Source organism: Pleurodeles waltl, chromosome 3_1 (genome assembly GCF_031143425.1).
Source record: "Pleurodeles waltl isolate 20211129_DDA chromosome 3_1, aPleWal1.hap1.20221129, whole genome shotgun sequence".
NCBI classification, from domain to species: Eukaryota; Metazoa; Chordata; class Amphibia; order Caudata; family Salamandridae; genus Pleurodeles; species Pleurodeles waltl.
Genome location: NC_090440.1, coordinates 512,904,026 through 512,924,942, shown reverse-complemented (window position 1 = coordinate 512,924,942; position 20,917 = coordinate 512,904,026). Strand labels below are relative to the sequence as shown.

Here is a 20,917-nt window from a genome sequence, read left to right as displayed (position 1 = left end):
TAGGGCCGCAGATCCTCCCCAATGACTTTGCAAATAATAAGAGCTTGTGCACGGAGCTGCATAGCTCTGATGGCTGCCAACAAAACCAGGAAGTGTTGCCAGCCACCATTGGACTTGGTTTCAACCGAATCCCCCAAAAAAAAGTGGAAAAGAAAAGGTGCCAGGGTAGGAAAACCCTGATACTTTAGCTTTGGTGCTGGGGTCAGCAATCCACCAGGGGGAAAAAAGCATTAAAAAAAAAAATTTGCAACAATGCTGCAATTTCACAGCAAAAATTTTCAATTAATTAAAACAGACTCCTGCCCTTGTTTTTATGTAGCCCCTGGGGTGCATTTTGACATAAAAAGGTGTGGGGGGGGGGGCGCACAGGGACCCCTTTGCACCAGTGATGGCCACCTCCCCAGGGCTTAATTTAATGTATAATGCCCCCAAAATCCACCCGTCCCCGCGATCAAATATGAGAGGGGGCTGGAACCCCATCCTCCCCCCTCTCATAAATTTTATAAACATTTTTCATACATGTGAACATTTATAAACAGATAGTGTAACCATTGTCGGTTTACCCGACTCTTGCCTTTGCTAAGTTGTGATATATACTACCTGCTAATGGTCATCTTGTTATTGGCGATGATGGATGCAGGGAGGATTGAACAGGGAGCGTCAGTTTAAGAAAAGATGTTTTCACAGTATACCGAGAAATATTTTAACCTTATGCAATAAATACCAATATCTGTAATTTTATGTTTATTGTTTTCAACTGTCAGTCTGTTAAAAAGGAACTCTTTCTGCTTTTCATCACGATCAATATATGTCATAAGCTGAAAGATTAAAATGGCATTTTAACATTGGATTGCTCCAAAAACTACCAAGGCTAGGGCAGCTCCCCTGTTTCAGCAAGTCTTTGATTTTAAAACTGTTCATCATGGGGTCTTAATTAATGTTTGCAAACAGAAAATATCTCCATCCATTTGCGATATCCCTAAGACGCTTTGTAGAGAAACAAAGTTTTTAAACATAAATAGTGAAACGTTTGCTTCGTGTATTTTTGTAAGATTAATTTTCGATTAAAGAGAATAGTAAGCCATTAGCTGGGTTTAGAAAAACCTTTGTTTTTGTTTAGAAAATGTAAATAGGAATTTTCTGTAACTCGGTACAGAACATAGGTATTATATGAAACATCAGTATATAATTACACTGATGGTTTGTCCTTACACTTAGATTGCACAGTTTGATACTAGAATAGTATAACAGTAAGCTGATTTGTGAAATAAAACTCTGTTGTTATTTGTATAATAATAGTCCTCTAATGGCAATATAACTACCTGAGCGCAGTTTCAGCTAATTACGTAATATGTTTTTGCAATGTGCATGTTTTTGGGATTCACTTGCTGTGCATTAGTACACTATCTAGTGGTTGAGTCTGGAATCATCTTTATCTTTCTTTTTTCTTCTCTTAATTTTTTTGTGGGTATTGTTGTCAACCACCATTTGGTGGTATGTCCATTCCATTGTGACAAGCATGCAACCCAGAAGTCCCTGTGCGTGGTCGCACTCGTCAGGTTCCTTTTTCTTCCCTTGGGTCTGGATGCAAGATGGAGGACCTCTAAAAACATCACTAGTGAACTTGCTGAGGAAAATCAGCAAAGGAGAATGGTGAACTGAGCCATATCAGGGATACAAAGAATCTTGGGTCTGGGATGGCTAAACCGGTTTCCAACAAAAAAAAGCATGACCAGGAGGAAGGCCATGTGGTTGGAGAATGTGCAGGGCCACGTGCAGCGTGGAGGTCACAACCTTTAATTTCTGCTACAAGTGCTCCCACGGACTGAGCCCAACAGAACCACACAGGGTTTGCAGCCTCTGCTTTCCAAAGGAACAAAGTGCTGACTGGTATGTGAGCTGTGGGGATCTCCAGTGAAAGACTAAAAGTGAGCGAGAAACAGAGTTGGGCGCATTGTCATGATGGAATCTGAGAAGAAAGACCTGGCTCAAAGATCTTGGCCTCGCTAGCAACGAGAAGGAACAAACAGAAGAATCTGAGCTGGCTCATGGAGAGGGATCAGACTTGTAAGACGGGGTCATTGATGTGAACAGACTGAAGGCCGTGAGGATGGCCTCAAGAGAAGCCGACTTTAGGAAGCATCAAATGGTAACAACACAGCGAAAGAGCTCTGATTAAAAAAAATGGTAAGTGCCTCAGTGCTGAAGCACAGCAGAAGCATTAAGTGCATACAGGTTCAAACCAAGGGGCACCGATGATGAGAGGCAGTCGAGCCAAGGCAAAGGAGAAGGTGCCTAGGAACAAGTAGCCACCAACTCAAAAAAAAAAATATATAGCCAAAGCGTATGAGCAAGCTCTCAAGGTCAACCCAAGAAATGATGGCTCGAAGTGGAACTGGCTGCGCTCCTGCAGAATAAGGATTTCAGTGACACACTACGTGGTTCGCAGCGCATCAGGCCACATTGACAGCGCTAACAATGACTACCAGCACAGATGCACACTTAAATGATGTGGGGGCACACGTGCCAAGCCTCAACATCCAGGGGTCCATGGATCCCAACATAGGTGGCAAAACACATAAATGTTTTGGAACTCAGGACTGTTTTTCCAGCACTGATGGGTTTACATCTCCAAATAAGTGGAAAAAATGTTGCAAAGCCAAACAGACAACACACAATGAGCAGAGAGGAACACAGTCTTACCCACTGTCCAGGCTGGCCCAGGACATTTGGATACAATTAGCATACATTGACTAACTTAGCTGTGAGTGGCAACACTGTTCTCCCACAAGGAGCACATCCACACATGACGCATGTCCCTTCCGTGCCATGGACTATGTGCTTTTTGAGAGAAAATAAATATTTTTGCGGGTCAGCCATTTTGTTTTAAGATTTACAAGTGCCTAGCAAATTCCACAACAATAAAGTTAGTCAAAAACCATGGCAAAGCAATGCTAGAATTGCCAAAAAAAAAGAAAAAAAAAAAGCTGCCAGCCAACGCCAGACCGATTTCTTGGCCAATACTTATATAAAAAAAATGTATGCCAGCTCTTTCGTTGCCCCATTGATAGTATGTTTTCTGGCTACTTCTGTTTATGGGATTCATTTTGTGAAAATATGCTTTTGTGGAACACTTTCTCTAGTAATGGTTCTTTCATAGATCCACATGCTTGAATCTTTCCCCATTGTCGAATTGAGTCACGCATTACCATAGAAAGCAGTAAACAATGACCTACATAGGAGGTAATGTTAAACATTCACTTCAGTAGCTTATCCTCATCGTTTAATAAGACTCAAAGTCCAGTCAATCTGGCGACAGCACCCTTTAGAACGCTCATCACTGAGGCTTCAGTCCCTCAGATTTCCTAACACACGTCGTGTGATGGGAGTCTCCCTGACTGCTCCTCAGTTTTTCTTCGGTTTGCTCTACATTCAATAAGAATTATCTTCAGGTCAATTAAGTTTTGTAAAGTGCGGCTATTCACCAGACAGGGTATCCAAGCAGTTACAGGCCCTGGAGAAAGCAGCGAAAACTAGAGAAAAGCAAGGAGAAGGCACACAAAAAACGGGGGAAGCAAGCAGAAGGCAGTGGAAATGAGGTAAAAGCAAGGACAGGTAAATTTAAAGCAAGGAGAAAGCAGTGAAAACTAGGGGAAAGCAAGGAGAAGGCGCACACAAAATAGAAGAAAAAGCAAGAAGAAAGCAATGAAAATGAGGAAAAAGTCGAGAAGGCACTCAAAAATTGGGGGTAAGGCAAGGAGAAGACTGGAGCAAGAGCAATGTAAAGCTGGGCCTGGGACCTGGATTTATATCTTCTTCTTCAACATTGAGGTCAAGATGTAAATCTTTTACCAACTAAGAAAGGGCTGTTAAGGCCATGTGGGACATGTTGCAAAAATTAACTGCACTCCGAAGATCCACACAGAGTGCATCTACTTTGTCTCCATTCGGAACATAAAGTTAAAGACTGTAAGGTATGCCACACTTTTTCTCAAAAACTCTGAAAGCCAGAGAGGGAAGATTGTTGATTTGGCTGCAGAAATTGAAATCCAAAGAAAACCCAGTGATGATTCCTCTAATGCAGAAAAATCCTGTACTAGGGATACGCCTTACCAGAGAGTGCCTCCAGGGGCACCTTAAAAGGCTTTGAAGAAGACCCACCATGGGTCCTCAAGACATATAAAAAAATAAAAAAATGAGGAACATCCACATGCTACAAAAAGGAGAAACTCTGCCCAGAAAAGGTTCTATCTGAGTCTACAACTGCATCAGTGAAGGAAACTACACAAAATATCTTCCAAATCCCTTCCGTTGAAAACAAAAACTCTAAAAACAGTTACTGCACCCCAATTCGAATTCTCAACATCATCGACGGTCACCATCAACATTCACATCAGCTGCATCATCAGTGATAATCTCATCAACACCATTAGCATCGATGACAATAATCACATTGAGAAATCCTTTCAACGACTGGACCATCGCGCAAAAAGGTGTTCATGACGATCTCGAAAGCATCCTCATTGACGGTTCAGTTGACGAGACAGACGACGACACCGTTGACAAGAGCACCATCGACGCAGACAGGAGCCCAGTCGATAACAACTGCACTGATGAGTCTCTTCGATACCTCCATTGTAAATCTCAACAAGGTTGCCAGCAATGGCACCTTTGGCAAAAATACCATTGACACCACTGATACCTGTATCTGTCATTTCTATAAAAGAAAAATCCTCTATAGAACAATATTCCCTGCCCAAAGTAAGATTTTACCTTTCCTACCTCCACATTTATTGGCTGACGGCGAGTCAGAGGATAAAGGCCCCTTTGGGGTAGCGCATAGTCCCTCTGATCTTCTTGGGAAGCAACGAGAGGTAGATGTGGTCAGATATTGCTGCATACATTGACCTCTTACCAAGGGATATAAAGGCTGAAGCCAGGAAGATTCTGCAGGAGGGGAGGACTCCTGCTGAAATATTAGACTGTGTGATAGACAATTTATCAACTGGATTCAGACAGGAATGGCTGAAGGCAACATCTTTCAGGCCAGAGACCCAGAGCAAGATCCTGGATATGCTATATGATGGTGAGGCATTATTTGGCAAACACGTCAACAATGCTCTCCAAATTATAAAGGTGGATATAGATACCACCATGTCCTTGGAAATGCTACAAATACGGAGACAGCCCTTTCAAGGAGCCAGGGGCAGAGGATCATACTTCTATATGGGAGGCCTTCAACTATACAGACAACAGTACCAGCCCTTTCAAAGCCAGTATCGCTCCCAATATTCCCAGCAACAATACAGACAGCCACCTTCAGCAGCACACAGACAGACAAGTAGAGGTAAACAACCTCCCTGAGGGAGAGAGACTGCCGGAAAGCAGTGACCTTTCAATATTGCCGGTTACCTCCAGCAATTCACAAAAACAACTCTGGGTCGTATGTCCAAACATCTCCATCAATGGTCCCTTATAACAGACAGATGGGTGCTAGACATCATTACTCGTGGACACACAGTATAGTTCATCAAAAGACCACCAAATGATTCCCCAAAAGGGTCACTACCTCCCCATCTAAAAACAACTTCTGCTAGAGATGTTAACCATGCTGAAGAGGGGAGCAACACAAGAGGTCCCGAAGACTCGGGGGGAATCAGTTTCTATTCATGTTTCTTCTTGATAAGGGAAATGTCAGGAGGCTGGCGCCCCATCTTATACATTCGGAAACTCAACAGATATTTAGGAAAACAATCCTTTTGCATGGTCACCCTGAAAGATATCTTGCATCTCTTCAATCAAAGGGATCACATAGCAGCAGTAGATCTCCATAACTCATACTTCCATGTCCCAATTCACCCAAAGCATAGAAAATACCTCAGATTCAAGGTGGCTGGCACTGACTACTAATTCAAGGTTCTGCCTTTCGAACTAAAATCGGCTCCCTGCATCGTTACTAAATGTTTGGCTCTCGTGGCAGCTCATTTGGGGCAAAAAGGAGTGCAATGTATTCCCATACCTAGATGGCTGGTTGATAAAGACTGCCACATCTCGACAGGCAACATCAGATACTTCAGCCTGTCTTACACTCTTCAAAGAACGGTCAACAAACAAAAATCCTATCTCACACCATCAACAACCATGAGTTTCCTGGGAGCAGTCCTAGATACGAACCAGGAAAATGCATTCTCCTCACAAGAAAGGCACTTGAAAATTCAGCAGCTAGCACAGCAGCCAAACAGAAGAAAGTCTGCTTCAGTGTAATTGTACTTTTGTATTCCTCTCATTCACAATTGCCTCCTTAACATGCAGACATTACAAGAGGATTTAGACAAACAATGGGTGCAAATCCAAGGGTAATTGGACGACATAATTTGGATTACCGCCCCCCATGATAACATCCATGCAGGTGTATGCTCAAAGTAGAAACATAGCCAAAGGGGTAACATTTGCGATGCAAATCTCACTTTATAATTACATCGGACAAGTCCTTGGAGGGATGTTGCGCTCCTCTAAAGGATTTGACAATCAGCGGGAAGTGGAGCAGCCGCCAAAAGAACATGCACTTAAACTTGCTGGAGCTCAAAGCCATAGCACTAGCCCTAATCTCTTTCCTTCCCGGGTTAGGGAAATCATCTGTGATAATACACAGGACAATACCACCAGCATGCATTATGTAAACAGGGAGGAAGAAGGTCATCAGCCCTGTCACGGCAAGCGCAAGAAATTTGGAAATGGGCCCTGCACAGTTAGATAACTCTAAAGGCGCAGAACATGTTCCCAGAACAAGCAATGTTCTAACAGACATGTTAAGCAGAACGTTGTTATTTGCAAGTGTTAACTGCTGACTAGTCTGATTCAACCATGTGTATCTAGGAAATATCCAATACTGGAGAAGAAAATAAGTTACTTACCTGTAACTAGTTCTCCAGTATGGGTGTCTTCCATAGATTCACATGTGACCCACCCTTCTCCCCATAGAGGCTCCCCTTTTTCTGTAGAGTCTTATATCCCACTTCTGGTAGAAAATCTGAGGGACTGAAGCGTGTGTGGTGAGGGTTCCAAAGGATCCTGTTGCCTGATTGGCTGGACTTTGGGTCTTATTAAACGATGAGGATAAGCTATTGAAGTAAATGTTTAACATTAACTTCTGTGTAGGTCTTTGACTACTGCTTTCTATGGTACGGTGGGACTCCCACTTAAATAACGCAGATGGTTCAAGCATGTGAAACTATGAAAGCTACCAATACTGAAGAAATACAGTTACAGGTAAATAACTTATTTTCTTTTTGCTTCTGTTTGTCTTCTGTGGATCTACGTGAATTGCAACAGACTGTTGCCAACTGCTCGTTTTTGTCATTCATGCCTCCACTGAAAATAGGCATTGATGTTAGAGTGACTGATTAATGTAGTATTTGTTGTATTTGAAAAAACTCTCCTAATATTCCCTTGTTAGGTGTGCAGTACTCTGTTGTTTACTCATATTTTCTACAGTCTCAATACCTGAAGGCATTGGCAAGTTTGTACAGTTTCTTGCGTCACTACTTTCCTCACAGAGTTGCCGTCCTTCAATAGTATTGGGATATTTAGTACACGCAAACATGTTTCCCTTTGTTTTGAGAAGGGCAGTCAAATTGATTTTCTTTTTTTTTAAATAGTTTTAAATAGGTATGTGGCTTAGAACAACATTCTCACATATAGTTACTGTTTGATGTACTGCCTAGAAAACCACATATGAGTTATCTTGGACTTTTGATGGTTGAACAGTGTTGAGACTCTCACGTCCACGGTAGGACATGGAACCACCCTCTTGTCACTCGAAGTGAGCAATGGATGGTGTGTAATTTATAAAACAAGGTAGTATGAGAGGTGATGAAGACGAAGTCAGTGAGATACACCTGACGGGCCCATTAGGAGAAGTGTAGATGGATGAGTAGAGCAGCGACTTAGAAAGTTGGCTTAGAGCAGCACATGCCACCAGTATACAACCACCTACAAAAGCGTGTTGCTGAATGAGAGATCTCATTGGTGCCGAGCATCCAAATGAGATGATTAATTCTCAGGCTAGTGCTTTCAAAATTAAGAAGGGCTCTAATCATATAGGCGCTAAATGTGGTTTCTCTGGAAGAAGTGAATCTATAACAGTCATGGTAGTCTCTCCTTTGTAGTTCTACATTTAGTCATTTTACTATGAATTATTCTATGACTGCACACATTTTAGTATATTTTTATATGCACAGAAATACATTTACATTAACAGTAATAGATCTGAATAGTTACAGCACGGAAAGGAGTGCTAATCAAAGGTGGTGGACCAATTGTACTGCTTTCCTCTTAGCTCCTTCCCGTCTGTTTATATTTTATGCCGGGAGGTGCTGTTGCTAGTTAGGGAGTACACAAGCTGCTTTTTACTGGTGTCCCTTTAAATATATATATTTTTTTCTCAAGCACATCAGAATATTTGGATTTGTCTGTTAGTTCACTATTCTCACACTGGTCAAACTACAAAACCTAAGGTTAGTTCTTTAATTTATGTATGACAGTAACATAACAATGTCTGCCAGACAGTTATCACATACAGGAAGCTGAACTCTGATTTGCTTTTATATCTTGTGTTGCTGTGATTGCCAGAATGATGAATGAAAAGGAGAGTCATGACGAGAATAGAATCGTTATATTTTCACCCATTTTTTATTTAAAAATATTGCCATGTTTTTTCAGCTAGTGAGCTTACCAATCTATGTTTAAGCCACTGGTAATGGGAACCTTTTCTAGTACTGCAACAGACCTGGGCCATAGTATTTTAAAAAACACAACATCTCAAAATAAAAAATAAACGTTAATTTACTTATTGCTGTTTTGAGTGTTTGCTCTTCTCTTTTTCTCCCCAGGTCATTTGGCGTTGTTCTTTGGGAGATAGCAACATTAGCGGAACAGCCATACCAGGGCATGACAAACGAACAGGTTCTACGCTTTGTCATGGAGGGAGGCCTTCTGGAGAAACCAGATAACTGTCCAGACATGTTGTATGTATCCAAATCTCATTGCGTACCTTGTTTATCCACCATATGCACAATGATGTATGTGTCTCTGTATTCCTCTTTAGTACAAATGTCTTGCTGAAAGCAACCATCCATTTGATTTACTTTAAAAGTGATAGTCACTCTGCTGTTTGTTTTGCCTCTACCCACTTATTGAGAGCACACACTTGGTGTCTTTGAAGAACAGTCAAGCACAACTGAGAAAACACCGTTGAAATTTGTCAGTTCACAAGTAATTAAGCACGTCTGTTTATAAGGTCTTTATTGCTGAGGTATTGGTCCTGCTTGTTACAGGTGAGCTCCAGAAATCTAAGGATGCAAATTAACTGTGCATTATATTGAAAGAGAAGTCCTGGTGTAGGATGTAGTACATTACAGAGGAAACAAGTATTCCAGAGGAAGAAGATGATGGAGAGAAGGAAAGGCTCAGATTAGAGAAGATAGTCTGAACAGAGAGCCCTTGAGGTGGCTTGATGTGTCCACATGGGAAGAGAACAGAGATGACTGGGATAGATAAAAGGCAGTAAGGCTAGAACATAGAAGAAAGACAAAAACAAAATTAAAATGGCTCAAAATTGTGAGCATCCTCAAATGTTCTTGAAGAATGTTCGTTATAGATGATTGACTACAGTTTTGTTATGCTAAGTATTAACAAGATGACCAAACTGCAGATACGGAGTGGTGAAATGCCTACATTTAGTGTGGCGAAGTTAGTGAGTGAACTCTGCAGCAACTTATTTTTTAGTCAAGGTCATTATTGACTTGAGCCATTTCTCTTTCTTATACAGACTCCCAAAAATGTTCCTTTGATAAAGTACCTAAATTACCGTCAAGCAGACCAGATTTGTCTTCCTGTATTTGCTGATTGTTAGTGCATTAGATTTAAGTGTAAAGGGCATTGCCCTTCCTTTCCACTCTGGGACACACAGAATAAATATGTGATCTTATAATAGTAATGCGGTTGTAGAGCATTTGCCTTCTGAAGCAGTGCCAAAGGGTTATCTGGGCTTATAGTATATTGTTTATGTGTAGTCTTTAATAAGATACTAAAGTGGCTGTTTGAAATCATTGTTAACTTTAGTGCAAAACCCTAAACATTATACCCAAAATACCTATAGAAAGTGTAACATCACTGCAGTTACATTAGCATTCCTGAGCTCCTATACACATGTAATTGTTTATTACTTTGTAAATGTCACTAGCATGCCCTAGCAGATCATCTGCATGTTTTTTGTGTACTCCTAGAGGAAAATACGTTTAGTTTTTTTCAGTTACAATTAGCTGTGTAACTTCTAAGAACCCCTTCAATTCATTACTTGACCGCTATGCCCTGTACATCTGGCTCTGGTACCTGCCTGGTATGACAGAGCACAGGGCATGACTGACTGTTATGATGAAGGAAAGTAACTTATGTTAATCGTAGTTCTAAGTGGTACTATTCCATCTGCAGAGGGCTAACAATGGTGCTGCTGGTCGCATATTTTTGGATTTGCCTGAATAATATCACACAAACCTGTCACTATTGGGGCTTCTTCTAAAAAGTGTATGAGAAGAGAGTGGATCAGTAAATGTTGTGGGAGAGAGTTGAGAGAATAAAGTGAAGCTAACATGAAAGCAAACAGAAGGTGTGAAAAATAAATGGTCCTTGGAACTGTGCACAGTCTCTTCAGAGAGGGGAGAGGGTTGGTCCTATCAGATCCTGACCATGCGTTTTGCATCTCTTTGAAGAGGATGGTTAGTTGTGTTGAGGATGGTTATCAAATGATGCAAAAGTGGAACATGATCTCAGTTCTAAAGAGCCCATGGGGCTGTATTACACAAACTGCCCCGGGGGCGCAACAGGTTTTTGTAGACACTTGTGCGGCCTCTTCTGTAAGACTTGGAACAGCTGTTCCAAGTCTGACAATGACCAGAGGCACAGACATCTTTTTGTCACATGTTGGAGTGCTGCCAAAGACATGATTCTAATGACATACAGATTCACAATGGATTGTGATGGCGTTGAAGAGTGATAGAAGCCTGTTTGGGGACATGCTTGCACACTATACCAGGGTCATTTTACCCTTTGGAGGACCCAGTCTTCTGTCCATAGTTCTGAAAATATGAGTTGATTCAAATATCATGTTTGAATGTCTCACTTGGATGATCAGTATTTCAGCACATTTTTGGGTTACGTTTCCTTTGCTTATCAACTAAGACGATTTGCAGAGGGAATTGTATCTGTTAGGAGTGAAAAATTATGCACTCTGATAGCTTTGGTTAAATTGGGTTCTGATCGGCAGACTATTTACTAAAGTTCATAATCTGGGTCGCGTAGGCCTTTCTAGGTAGATGACACTTGAGTTTCTCCAGTACCACCCTCTTCCTCTTGTCGTTCTATATAAGTTCCATTAACATCCCATCTATCTTCCTAAACAATTGTGGCATTAGTATTATAGGTGAGTTTGAGAAGATATACAGTAGTTACAGAAGAACCACTGCTTTGTTGACTATCACGGAGATAGTTAAACTAAAACCTAACCTGCCTCTGAGTGACGCTGTCATCTTCATAATTATACCAGCAATAACCTCAATCTCATTTTCTGTACATCTGTGCTGATAGGTATTTAAAAGCTGTACATTTCCATTTTGTTTTATTTGGGATCCTCCGCAGTCTGTTCCTCATGTCATCAGGGTGTATTGAAAACATGCACAAGTTCAACCTTAAACCAAAAGCCTTCTCAGAGTCAGCCAGTCAACTTCCAATGGGTTCAAGCCCCCTGTATACATCACTTAAATATAACAGTATGTTGCCACAAATAAGTGTGTTCTATAACCCTGCACAACAATGCCTCGGTCTACACCTCTGTTTTGAGTATGGTTGGCGAACGACTCCATTGCTGTAGCAAATATCAGTGGAGAAACCACTGCCCAGAGTTGTTCTTATTACCCTCTGATATTTTCTTCTCCCCTGCAGAGCCTTGCCATTGGATTCAGATAGCGCAGACATACCCAGCGGGTAATGGCCCCCATGAACCACAAGAGCTAGCGTACTGCTTTGTTATCTCCACCCAAGGGATTCAAAGGCGTTTTCCACATCGATTGATGCCATCACTGGTCATGGGGCGTCTGCCAGTGTTGTTTCGATTGTGTAGACAAGTTTTCTAATATTCGATGATGTATTGTGGTGTATAATAAAGCTACACTGATTTGAATGGGTAAGGTGAGATAGATGGTGTTGTATATTGTTAGTAATGACCTTACTCAGTACTACAATGTTCTGTATCTATAGTGATCAGAAAGAGAGCACTTCCTCATAGTCCCTACCCTGTTAGGGTAAGGGAACTATCAGCGCCTGACTTGTAGTGGGAAGAGATCTCAGTAGTTAAAGGGCTGTTGAATACAGGGTGGCCAGTCAGCATATGTTCTGTAAAATTCATCTGGCAGTCCGTGTGTGCCCACTGTCTTAAAATTAACGTATTCTAACACATCACTGTATCCTGCAGCAGCTTTGATGGTGCCAAATTTCTCTTGACTGCATCCTTTTGTTGCTATGTGCTGTGCACTCTCTTAAAGCTGATCCGGAGAAGAGCTACACCTCAGTCATTTTTTTGGCTGATCTTTTTCTACTTTTTGTTGAAGTTTTTTGAGTGTCAATACTCCTGGTGCATCGATTATGTGTTTATGTAAGACCGAGTTCAAGCCTTGCGGATCCTGCTGTTGTGTAGCCATAACGTTATTTGAGCAAATTAGGCCTGCCACTGTGCACTTTAACGTAGATATGTTTTGTTTAGCTTCGTTATGTTATTTTAAGATTGGTCACATTTGCGGTCTTGTTTTATTTTCTCTGTTTAGCTGTTCTTCGCGATATGTTTTATTTAGCTTTGTTATATTATTTTAAGATTAGACACATTTGCAGTCTTGTTTTATTTTCTCTGTCTAGCTGTTCTTCGCATAGGTCAGCACTACGTTCTTAAACAAGACATTTCTTTCACTCTGTGCTTTTCTCAAGGCTGCATTAAGATAGGTTGCCGGCAAAAGTGGTACGCTTCGTCTTCAATTTTCACAGAAACCTACACACTCTTATGTGGGGATCCTTTCTTGGAACATTAGCTGTTTTATTATAAAAAACACTCCTTTGACCTCTGTACGTTAGAGGGAGATTCCAGCCAAATGACCACGACTTTATGCTGATTGCTTCGCTACAGCTGCTTATGTAGACCACAGGCCACTTGCTCAGGTATGAAGGGTGTCGCCCTTCCCAAGGGGAACCTTAAGGGAAGAATTAGAGCCTAACATGCTGTGCTTTAACATAGCCTAGGTAGAAATTATCTTTACAAAACCTTAGTGACAACATAGTAGCGTTATTCTTGTGTTTTGCTCTTTGTCACAATTTTAATCTTATTGTGCTTCATCGTTCTAGTTATTGCAATTCATGCTTTATTATCTAAGATGCAGTTACTTCAATAAAACCTTATTGAACTTTACTCCGACTACGTGAGATCTGAGTGACCACGATTTCCCTGTGGAGTCATGTATGTCATGCGCCCGGTTATCCCAGTCATGCCTGCTCTTGGGTGGAGATGAGGCACTGCTGGTTAGCTGGAACAAACCCGGATTAGGCTGACAGGTGTTACATGGTGCGGGATCAGACTCAGTCCCCCTCAGTACAGGTGATTCTGCCGCCCGAATCCAGTAGTCTCATTAGGATAATGAGAACCTACGTGACACTGCCATCTGGCGTTGTCTCTGATGGATCCGCACCTTGTGTGCCTGTGGTGTCTCTGAGTGCGTGGCCATGAATCTGAAAGCTTTGAGGGAGCGGTCCCTAAAGTGCATTGTGGCCTGGTGCTCCGCTCCACTTTACTCTCTGTCGAGAGGAAGGTTCTGAGAACGGTTGTGGAGCCCCCACCCCCTTCTCCACTGGCGCGCCTTCAGGCCCCATGAGGTCCGTAGGGGCTCTCTTAGGTTCTGAGATGACGGCTTCTGCCCCGGCTCCGGGGGATGCTCATGGATCCAAACAGGCAGAGTTCGTTTCACCTTGATCTTCCCCAGTGCCGGTTCTGACATCAGCATTCCCGACGACACCTTTGCCCCTGGGTGCTGTCAACCTCCATCTTCATTGCTGGCGTGTGACACTGATTCCTACTTCAACCGGGGCCGTGCTCCCTATATCGGACTCTGACTCTTATTTTTATGGGTTGAGATACAGTGAGGAGTGGGAGGGATCACTAGACCCTGTAGAATACTAGCTACAGGACTCCTTTGACTGGCTGGCGTACGGGTCATGGTGAAGCTAATGGTCTGGACACTTCCCCTGACACTGGCATGCTTTCTCCCCCCACCGTGATGACTGAGGTGGGAGCGTCCTATTCTTCGGTGGTGCGAAGAGCCTTTTGTGGCAGTCCGACTGACCTCCTGACCAGAGGTGCTACAGCTGGGGGCTTCATCCTCTGAACGCCTGTAGCCCTTCAATGAAGCCCTTTCTGATGTCCTGCTGTTATCTGGTCCAAACCACACACAGGGGCTCCTGTGAACAGGACTATTGCCCGCCACCATCGACATGCTCCATATGACCCAATATTCCTGGTGCAACACCTCACCCTCAGAGGTTGGTTATTCGAGCTTCTACATCATAAGGCACGTTCCATTCCCCACCCCCAGATAGGAAATTCAAGAGGCTAGGCCAACTTGGGAAGAAAATGTTCTATTCCTCCACCCTGACATTTCAGTCTGTGAACACGTATGCCATTTAGGCTGTTACTTCCACACGCTGTAGGATACAGTTGCGCAAGTGCTGACAGAGGTCCCGGAGGAGGCCCAGGCTGTACTCTCTCAAGCTGTTGTTCATGGGAGAGACGCAGGGGGAAGCACACAATAGGATATGGACAGGACATGACCAACTCAGTGGACAGAGCGGTTTCTTCGACAGTGGCCCTTAGGTGCCACACCTGGTCTGGCTTTTCCGGGGGATGTCCAGGCCAATCTGTTGGACATGCTGTTTGTAGCACCCATCTCTTCGGAGAGAAGGCAGACTCTGTGCTCAAGTGCTTCATTGATTCTTGTGCTACAGCCAGGCCTCTTTGCGCCTTGTGGCGGCCCCTGGCCCCCTCAGTCTGCCTTTTGCTCCTTTCGTGGCTACGAAAGGGGCACCCATGCACGTCCATTTCCCTCCGGCCACTGTGCCGTGCATGCTGCCCAGCCTCTGCGTGGCAGGGGGACGTGATATCCACCGTCCTCGTAGATCAGGGAGCCAGCAGCCTGGCCAGTCCGCTCCCCACCAATTCCCCCACCTGCAGCTACCTCCAAACCAGGGACCAGTCGGAGACAGGATCTGCCATCAACTGGTCTGCTGGCAGTCCAAAACAGTCAGACAGATGGGTTTTGCAGATAGTCTGACGGGCTGCTCCCTCCCCTTTGAGACTAACCCTCTATCTGTGCCACCATCCTACGATCAGATGACGGAGGATCACTTGGTGCTTCTCTGTGAAGAGGTTACGGCTCTCTTGGCCAAAGGGGCCATAGACAGGGTCCCTGTGTCAGAAGTAGGTTCTGGTGTTATTCCCACTACTTTCGGTTGCCCAAAAAGAACAGGGCCTTCACCCTATCCTAGACCATCAGCCGCTCAATATCTTCCTCAAGAAAGGGAGCTTCAAAATACTCTGGCTCAGGTTCTATCTGCCTTGGACCCAGGAGACTGGATGGTAGCGTTGGATTTGCAGGAAGCTTACTTCCACATTCCCGTCCTGCCCTGCCCACAGTCGTTACTTGCAGTTCACGGTAGGCCACAAGCATTTTCAGTTCACCGTGCTCCCATTTGGCCTTACCAGCATCCCTCGGGTGTTCGCCAAGGTGAGAGATGGCGGTGGTCGCAGCTCATCAGTTCAAATCAGGAATTTCAGCCTTCCCTTATCTTGACGACTGGCTTTTGAAGGCTGGCTCGCCCCAGGATGTTGTCTCCCATCTTCAGACTACAGTGGGCCTCCTGCATTCCATGGGGGTCACTATGTAATGTACCGAAGTCACACCTGACTGCCTCTCAGACGTGCCCTTTCATCTGAGCTGTTCTGGACACAGTGCAGTTTTGGGCTTATCCTCCAGAGTGCAAGTCCAGGATATTTAGTCTATGACACATGTTTCAACCCCTATCCTGGATTTTGGTAAAAATTAGGGCTGCTGGGCCTTATGGCCTCCTGCTCGTGACACATGGCAGATGGCATATGTGGGCTCTGCAGTGGCACCTTCAGTTCCTGTAGGCGCAGCATCAGGGGAATCTCTCAAACAGGGCCCAGATCTTAGAGGGAACTGCACAAATTCTGTAGTGGTGGCTAGCAAATTATGATTGGGTCAGAGGCATATCCCTTTCTCTTCCCCCACCAGATCTGGCAGTAGCGACAGATGTCACTCCTGGGTTGGGGCAGCTACTTAAGAGAGACAGAGTTTAGAGGTGTCTGGTCTCTGTCAAAGTCCAGCCTCCACATCAACATGTTGGAGCTCTGGCCGACCAGAATAGCATTGAAAGCATTTCTTCCCTCTCTCAAAGGGGAAGTAGTGCAGTGTTCACAGACAACACTACCGCTATGTGGTACTGCAAAAAGCAGGGAGGGTGAGATTGTGGACCCTTTGTCTAGAGGCTCTGCGTCTCGGACATGGCTGGAACAGCAGGGTATATCCCTGATGGTTCAACATCTGGCAGGTTCTCTGAACATCAGAGCAGACAAACTCCGCCGTCTATGCTGTCATTCATGAATGGCGTCTGTATCTGGAGATGGAGCAAGGTCTCTTTTATCAGTGGGAAGAGCCTTGGTTAGATCTGTTTGTCTCTGCAGAGAACACGCAATGTCAGCAACTTTGCACGTTGGAGTTTCTAAGGCTGCTCTGTAATGCTTTTCATCTCAAGTGACGCTCAGGCCTCCTGTACACTTCTGCCCATACTACGTCTGCCCAGAGTTCTCAAGAAGATCAAGAATGATTGTGCTCAAATTATCCTGGTTACTCAGGACTGGGCACGAAGAGTGGTATTCAAAGCTCTTGAGCATTTCCATCAATCCTCTTATCAGACTGCTCTTTTAGGAGGATCTTCTGTGGAAGCAGCAGGGGAGAGTTCCTCACCCGAACCTGTCCAGTCTCTGCCTTTCTGTGTGGAGATTGAGCGGTGGCAGTTGGCAGCTTTTGACCTTCCGCCTGAAGTCAGTAATGTTATCTTGGCAGCCAGGCATCCCTCCACCAAAATGGTATATGCCTGCCGTTGGAAAAAATATGGCATAGTGCACAGACAAGTCTGTTGACCCGGTCTCTGAGGTAAAATTTTTATACTTTTATTGGCCCAGCAGGGCTCTGCTCTGGGTACTCTCAAAGGTTATTTGTCAGCAATCTCTGCTTTCTTACACTGCCTTATCAGACTTCTTTGTTTAAATCCCCTAATGCAAATGGGTTCCTTAATGGCCTTATTCATGTTTCCTCCTTTCCGATTCATTATGCCCAATGGGACTTGAATTTGGTTCCAACATTCCTGATGTGTGCTCCTGTCGATCCTCCCCACAATTGTACTCTTAGGCTTATTACTTTCAAAACAGCCTTCCTTGTGACCATTACATCTTCCCACAGAGTGTGTGAGCTGCAGGCATTGTCGTCTAAGCCACACTACTTTTCCATCTATCTTGATAGTGGTGCTTTGCACAAGGGCATCCTTTCACCCAAAAGTGGTTACTCCCTTCCATGTAGGCCAATCCTTGACCATGCCTACTTATTACATACTCTGACATCCTTCTAAAGAAGAGGAGAGACTCCGCTGCCTGGACCCAAAAGGAGCATTGGTGTTCTACCTTGAACATAAGAGTTTGCAACTCGCAGGGGTACTGCTCGAGAAAAAAAATCTCCGGATCCAGACTGACACTTGTGGGAGATTGTAAGGTAAGGAATCTGCAACTAGATATTGTCTTTACCAGACAAGACGTTACCGAAGGAAGTAAGTAACTTGTCTGTATACATTGGATGTGATAACTGTTCGTAACGTATGAATTTCAATCCATTGAGGGGTTTTGGGGACACAGCAATGAGACCAAAGATCTAGCGGTTTCAAATGTAAGCAGAACTCTGATAAGTCATTATTTATGGACACTTTAGCCATTGATTGTCTTCTAAACCTGAGCTGTAGTTAAAGGCACCTGGGGATGTTAATAAACACCTAACCAGCTACAAGGTCAGTAAAGCTTAAGCACTTGAATGTGCCACCACCATCAACCCCTTGTCACAGTCCCAGGCATAACGCACAGCCAGTTAGCTGCCTGTTGTAAAGACACTTATCTGAGGGCCTACTCTAGCGGTTCACATTCCGAGCTAAATGTTTAGTTGCCCCACTCTAAATATGTCAAGCAGTGTTTTAGAGGCTTGTAATTCACAGTAACTGGGCTTTTTGTTTATCAATAAGCCGAGTAGTACTATATGTCTGTCTGACGTTTTTATTGTGAGTTTAGTACGTTGCTAGAGTTTTAGTAAAGACTACAGCTCTTTAAATTGTTTTAAAATTATTTTTTAAGTTATTGCATTTTTAACCTGTAGTTAGTCAGCTAACAAATGCAAACCAATGGCAGAGTTTTTGTGCTTTATTTACACTTCGCGATAGAGCTGAGAGAACGAAGGTTTAATTTGAATAAAATATTTTACTTCATTTAAAAAGGGAGTTGTCGAACAGGTAAAAGAACCTATGGGACCAATTCGCTTGAGCGAAAGAATTAAGGTGGAGTTAGTGTTTTGTTGTAAAATAATTGACTCTGGTAATTTATGGTCAGCTGTTACATTCGATGGTTTGACCTGCGAATTTTGGAGAAATTAGTGCTTGCTTTTTAACAGTGAAAAGCATTCAAAAGTAGGTATACAACTATTGTTGTCTCGAAAGTATTACGTTTTTTAAATGTTCTTCCTGAAAAACTTGCACTTCATCGCAGTTTTCTATTCTTTAAAAATTCATTTTTTTTCCAGTGCCCGTGTTTCCTTCTTAAGTCGTCGAGGTGACAGGGACTAAAAATTAGAAGTTGTTCTTTATGCCATAAAACCAATGTGATTTGTCGTTCATTCAGCAGGAGTATGTAAATGTCCCTCGGGCATATTGAGACCCTGCATGTTCTATAGTTAAGTATTTTTCTAATTTATGTTTTGGCTATTTCAGGTTCGAGTTGATGCGAATGTGCTGGCAGTACAATCCAAAAATGAGACCTTCCTTCCTGGAAATTATCAGCAGCATCAAGGACGAGTTGGATCCGTCATATAAAGAGGTTTCATTTTTCTACAGTGATGAGAATAAGCCCCCGGACACAGAGGAGCTTGACCTGGAGGCAGAGAACATGGAGAGCATTCCCTTAGACCCTTCCTCCACTCTCCAACATACGGACAAGCACTCTGGGCACAAAACCGAGAATGGCCCAGGAGTTGTGGTCCTAAGGGCCAGCTTTGACGAAAGACAGTCATACGCACACATGAACGGGGGTCGGAAGAATGAGAGGTCCCTGCCGTTGCCACAGTCTTCGGCCTGCTGATCCTCTACCAGAATGATACACATATACCCACAAAAACATTACAAAACAAGAAACAATAAATTAAAATGCCTACCGTACCTCAATGGATTTTCAGAACTGCCATTGCTGCAACTGGAGAATCCTCTTTTCAGTAAAAAAAAAAAGATATATATATAAACAAAAAATATTTGTTCCTCCCCCCACCTGTCAATATGCAAGCAGATGTTTGTTTCATCATGGACAACATCAAAGAGGCAACAAGTGGATCTTTTTCTTAACGTCATTATCATTTTTCATAGATACGCAGACTCTCAAAATGGCTAACTCAACTACTTCTGTCCCTGCTTTCTTGCATTGAATAATCTGACTTTGGGCACTTTCTTCAGACCAGAAGAAATGCAGGGCTTCTACACACTACAGATCTTCATGCAGGATACATATTATATTGTGACTGGATTTTTTTAAAATATTGCTCTATATCTTTTTAGAAACAAGAGAAACAATAAAAAATGGGCCATTACTCGTCAAACTTTACAACCATTTTCAAACGCTGCCAAATTTTGCCAAAAAGGAAAAGCTGAACTTTTTCATTAATTTGTTATTTGTGGGCCTCGACGGGGGCTCTATCAGGGTTTATTCACCCCTTCAGTAACAAAGATTACTGACCAATACACTCCAAACCATGGTACACTGGTATTCATTTGACTATTTCACTTGGATTATCATTTTTTGTCTCAGCAATTGTTTTGATGACGTAAGGTGGGCACTTTTTATTTTTTTCCCTCGTCCACTGGTCACATGGGAGGGGTAACAAAACAAAGCGATAACTCGGGAAAAGCTGTTAGTGGCGCATCAAAACTATTTTTTAAAAAGAAACAAGAAAACGGGACAAAAATTGAAACACTCCACATAGACAGTCAACCACAAGTCATTGAAAGATGCAAGGAGCCAGATCCTCAAGACACGCAGGATGCCTCATCTATACGTTTGTGGGAAAGCAGTTATTAAAGAAGAGTCAGTTAGAAAAAATGTAAGCATATTACGCTTTGTTGAAGTTTTCTCTCTGTTAAGACTCTCAGAAAGGTCAAGCAGTTCTGTTAGACCATGGATCACTTGCATAAGTCAAGCATTACTTTATGTCACTTTTATAACTTTTTTACGGTTCAATTATTCATCTATGTACAGAAAAAAGCTGCTATTTTTTTGTTCTTTATCTTTGTGGATTTAATCTATGAAAAACCTTCAGGTCTGAATTCCCTTTCGATTCTTCCCAACCTTCCTCCTTTCCCAAATCCTATTACCGCTCCCAAATTCCAACTAAATTTCTTATGCTTTGTACTACAGTGTGTTAACTGTTGTTTCCTCCCAGTATCGAATACCTGT

At 43.0% G+C, this 20,917-nt stretch overlaps 1 protein-coding gene across 1 annotated transcript in view; it reads left to right on the top strand.

Moving 5' to 3' along the window:
- The window catches only part of IGF1R (insulin like growth factor 1 receptor), a 649,229-nt gene extending 629,172 nt beyond the window's left edge, over window positions 1-20,057 (top strand). The window contains exons 21-22 of the mRNA XM_069222768.1: window positions 8,892-9,026; window positions 19,189-20,057. Coding sequence (XP_069078869.1) covers window positions 8,892-9,026; window positions 19,189-19,555 — 502 coding nt within the window. The 3' untranslated portion in view covers window positions 19,556-20,057. The remainder of the gene's footprint in view (window positions 1-8,891; window positions 9,027-19,188) is intronic.
- The last annotated feature ends 860 nt before the right edge of the window (window positions 20,058-20,917 follow it).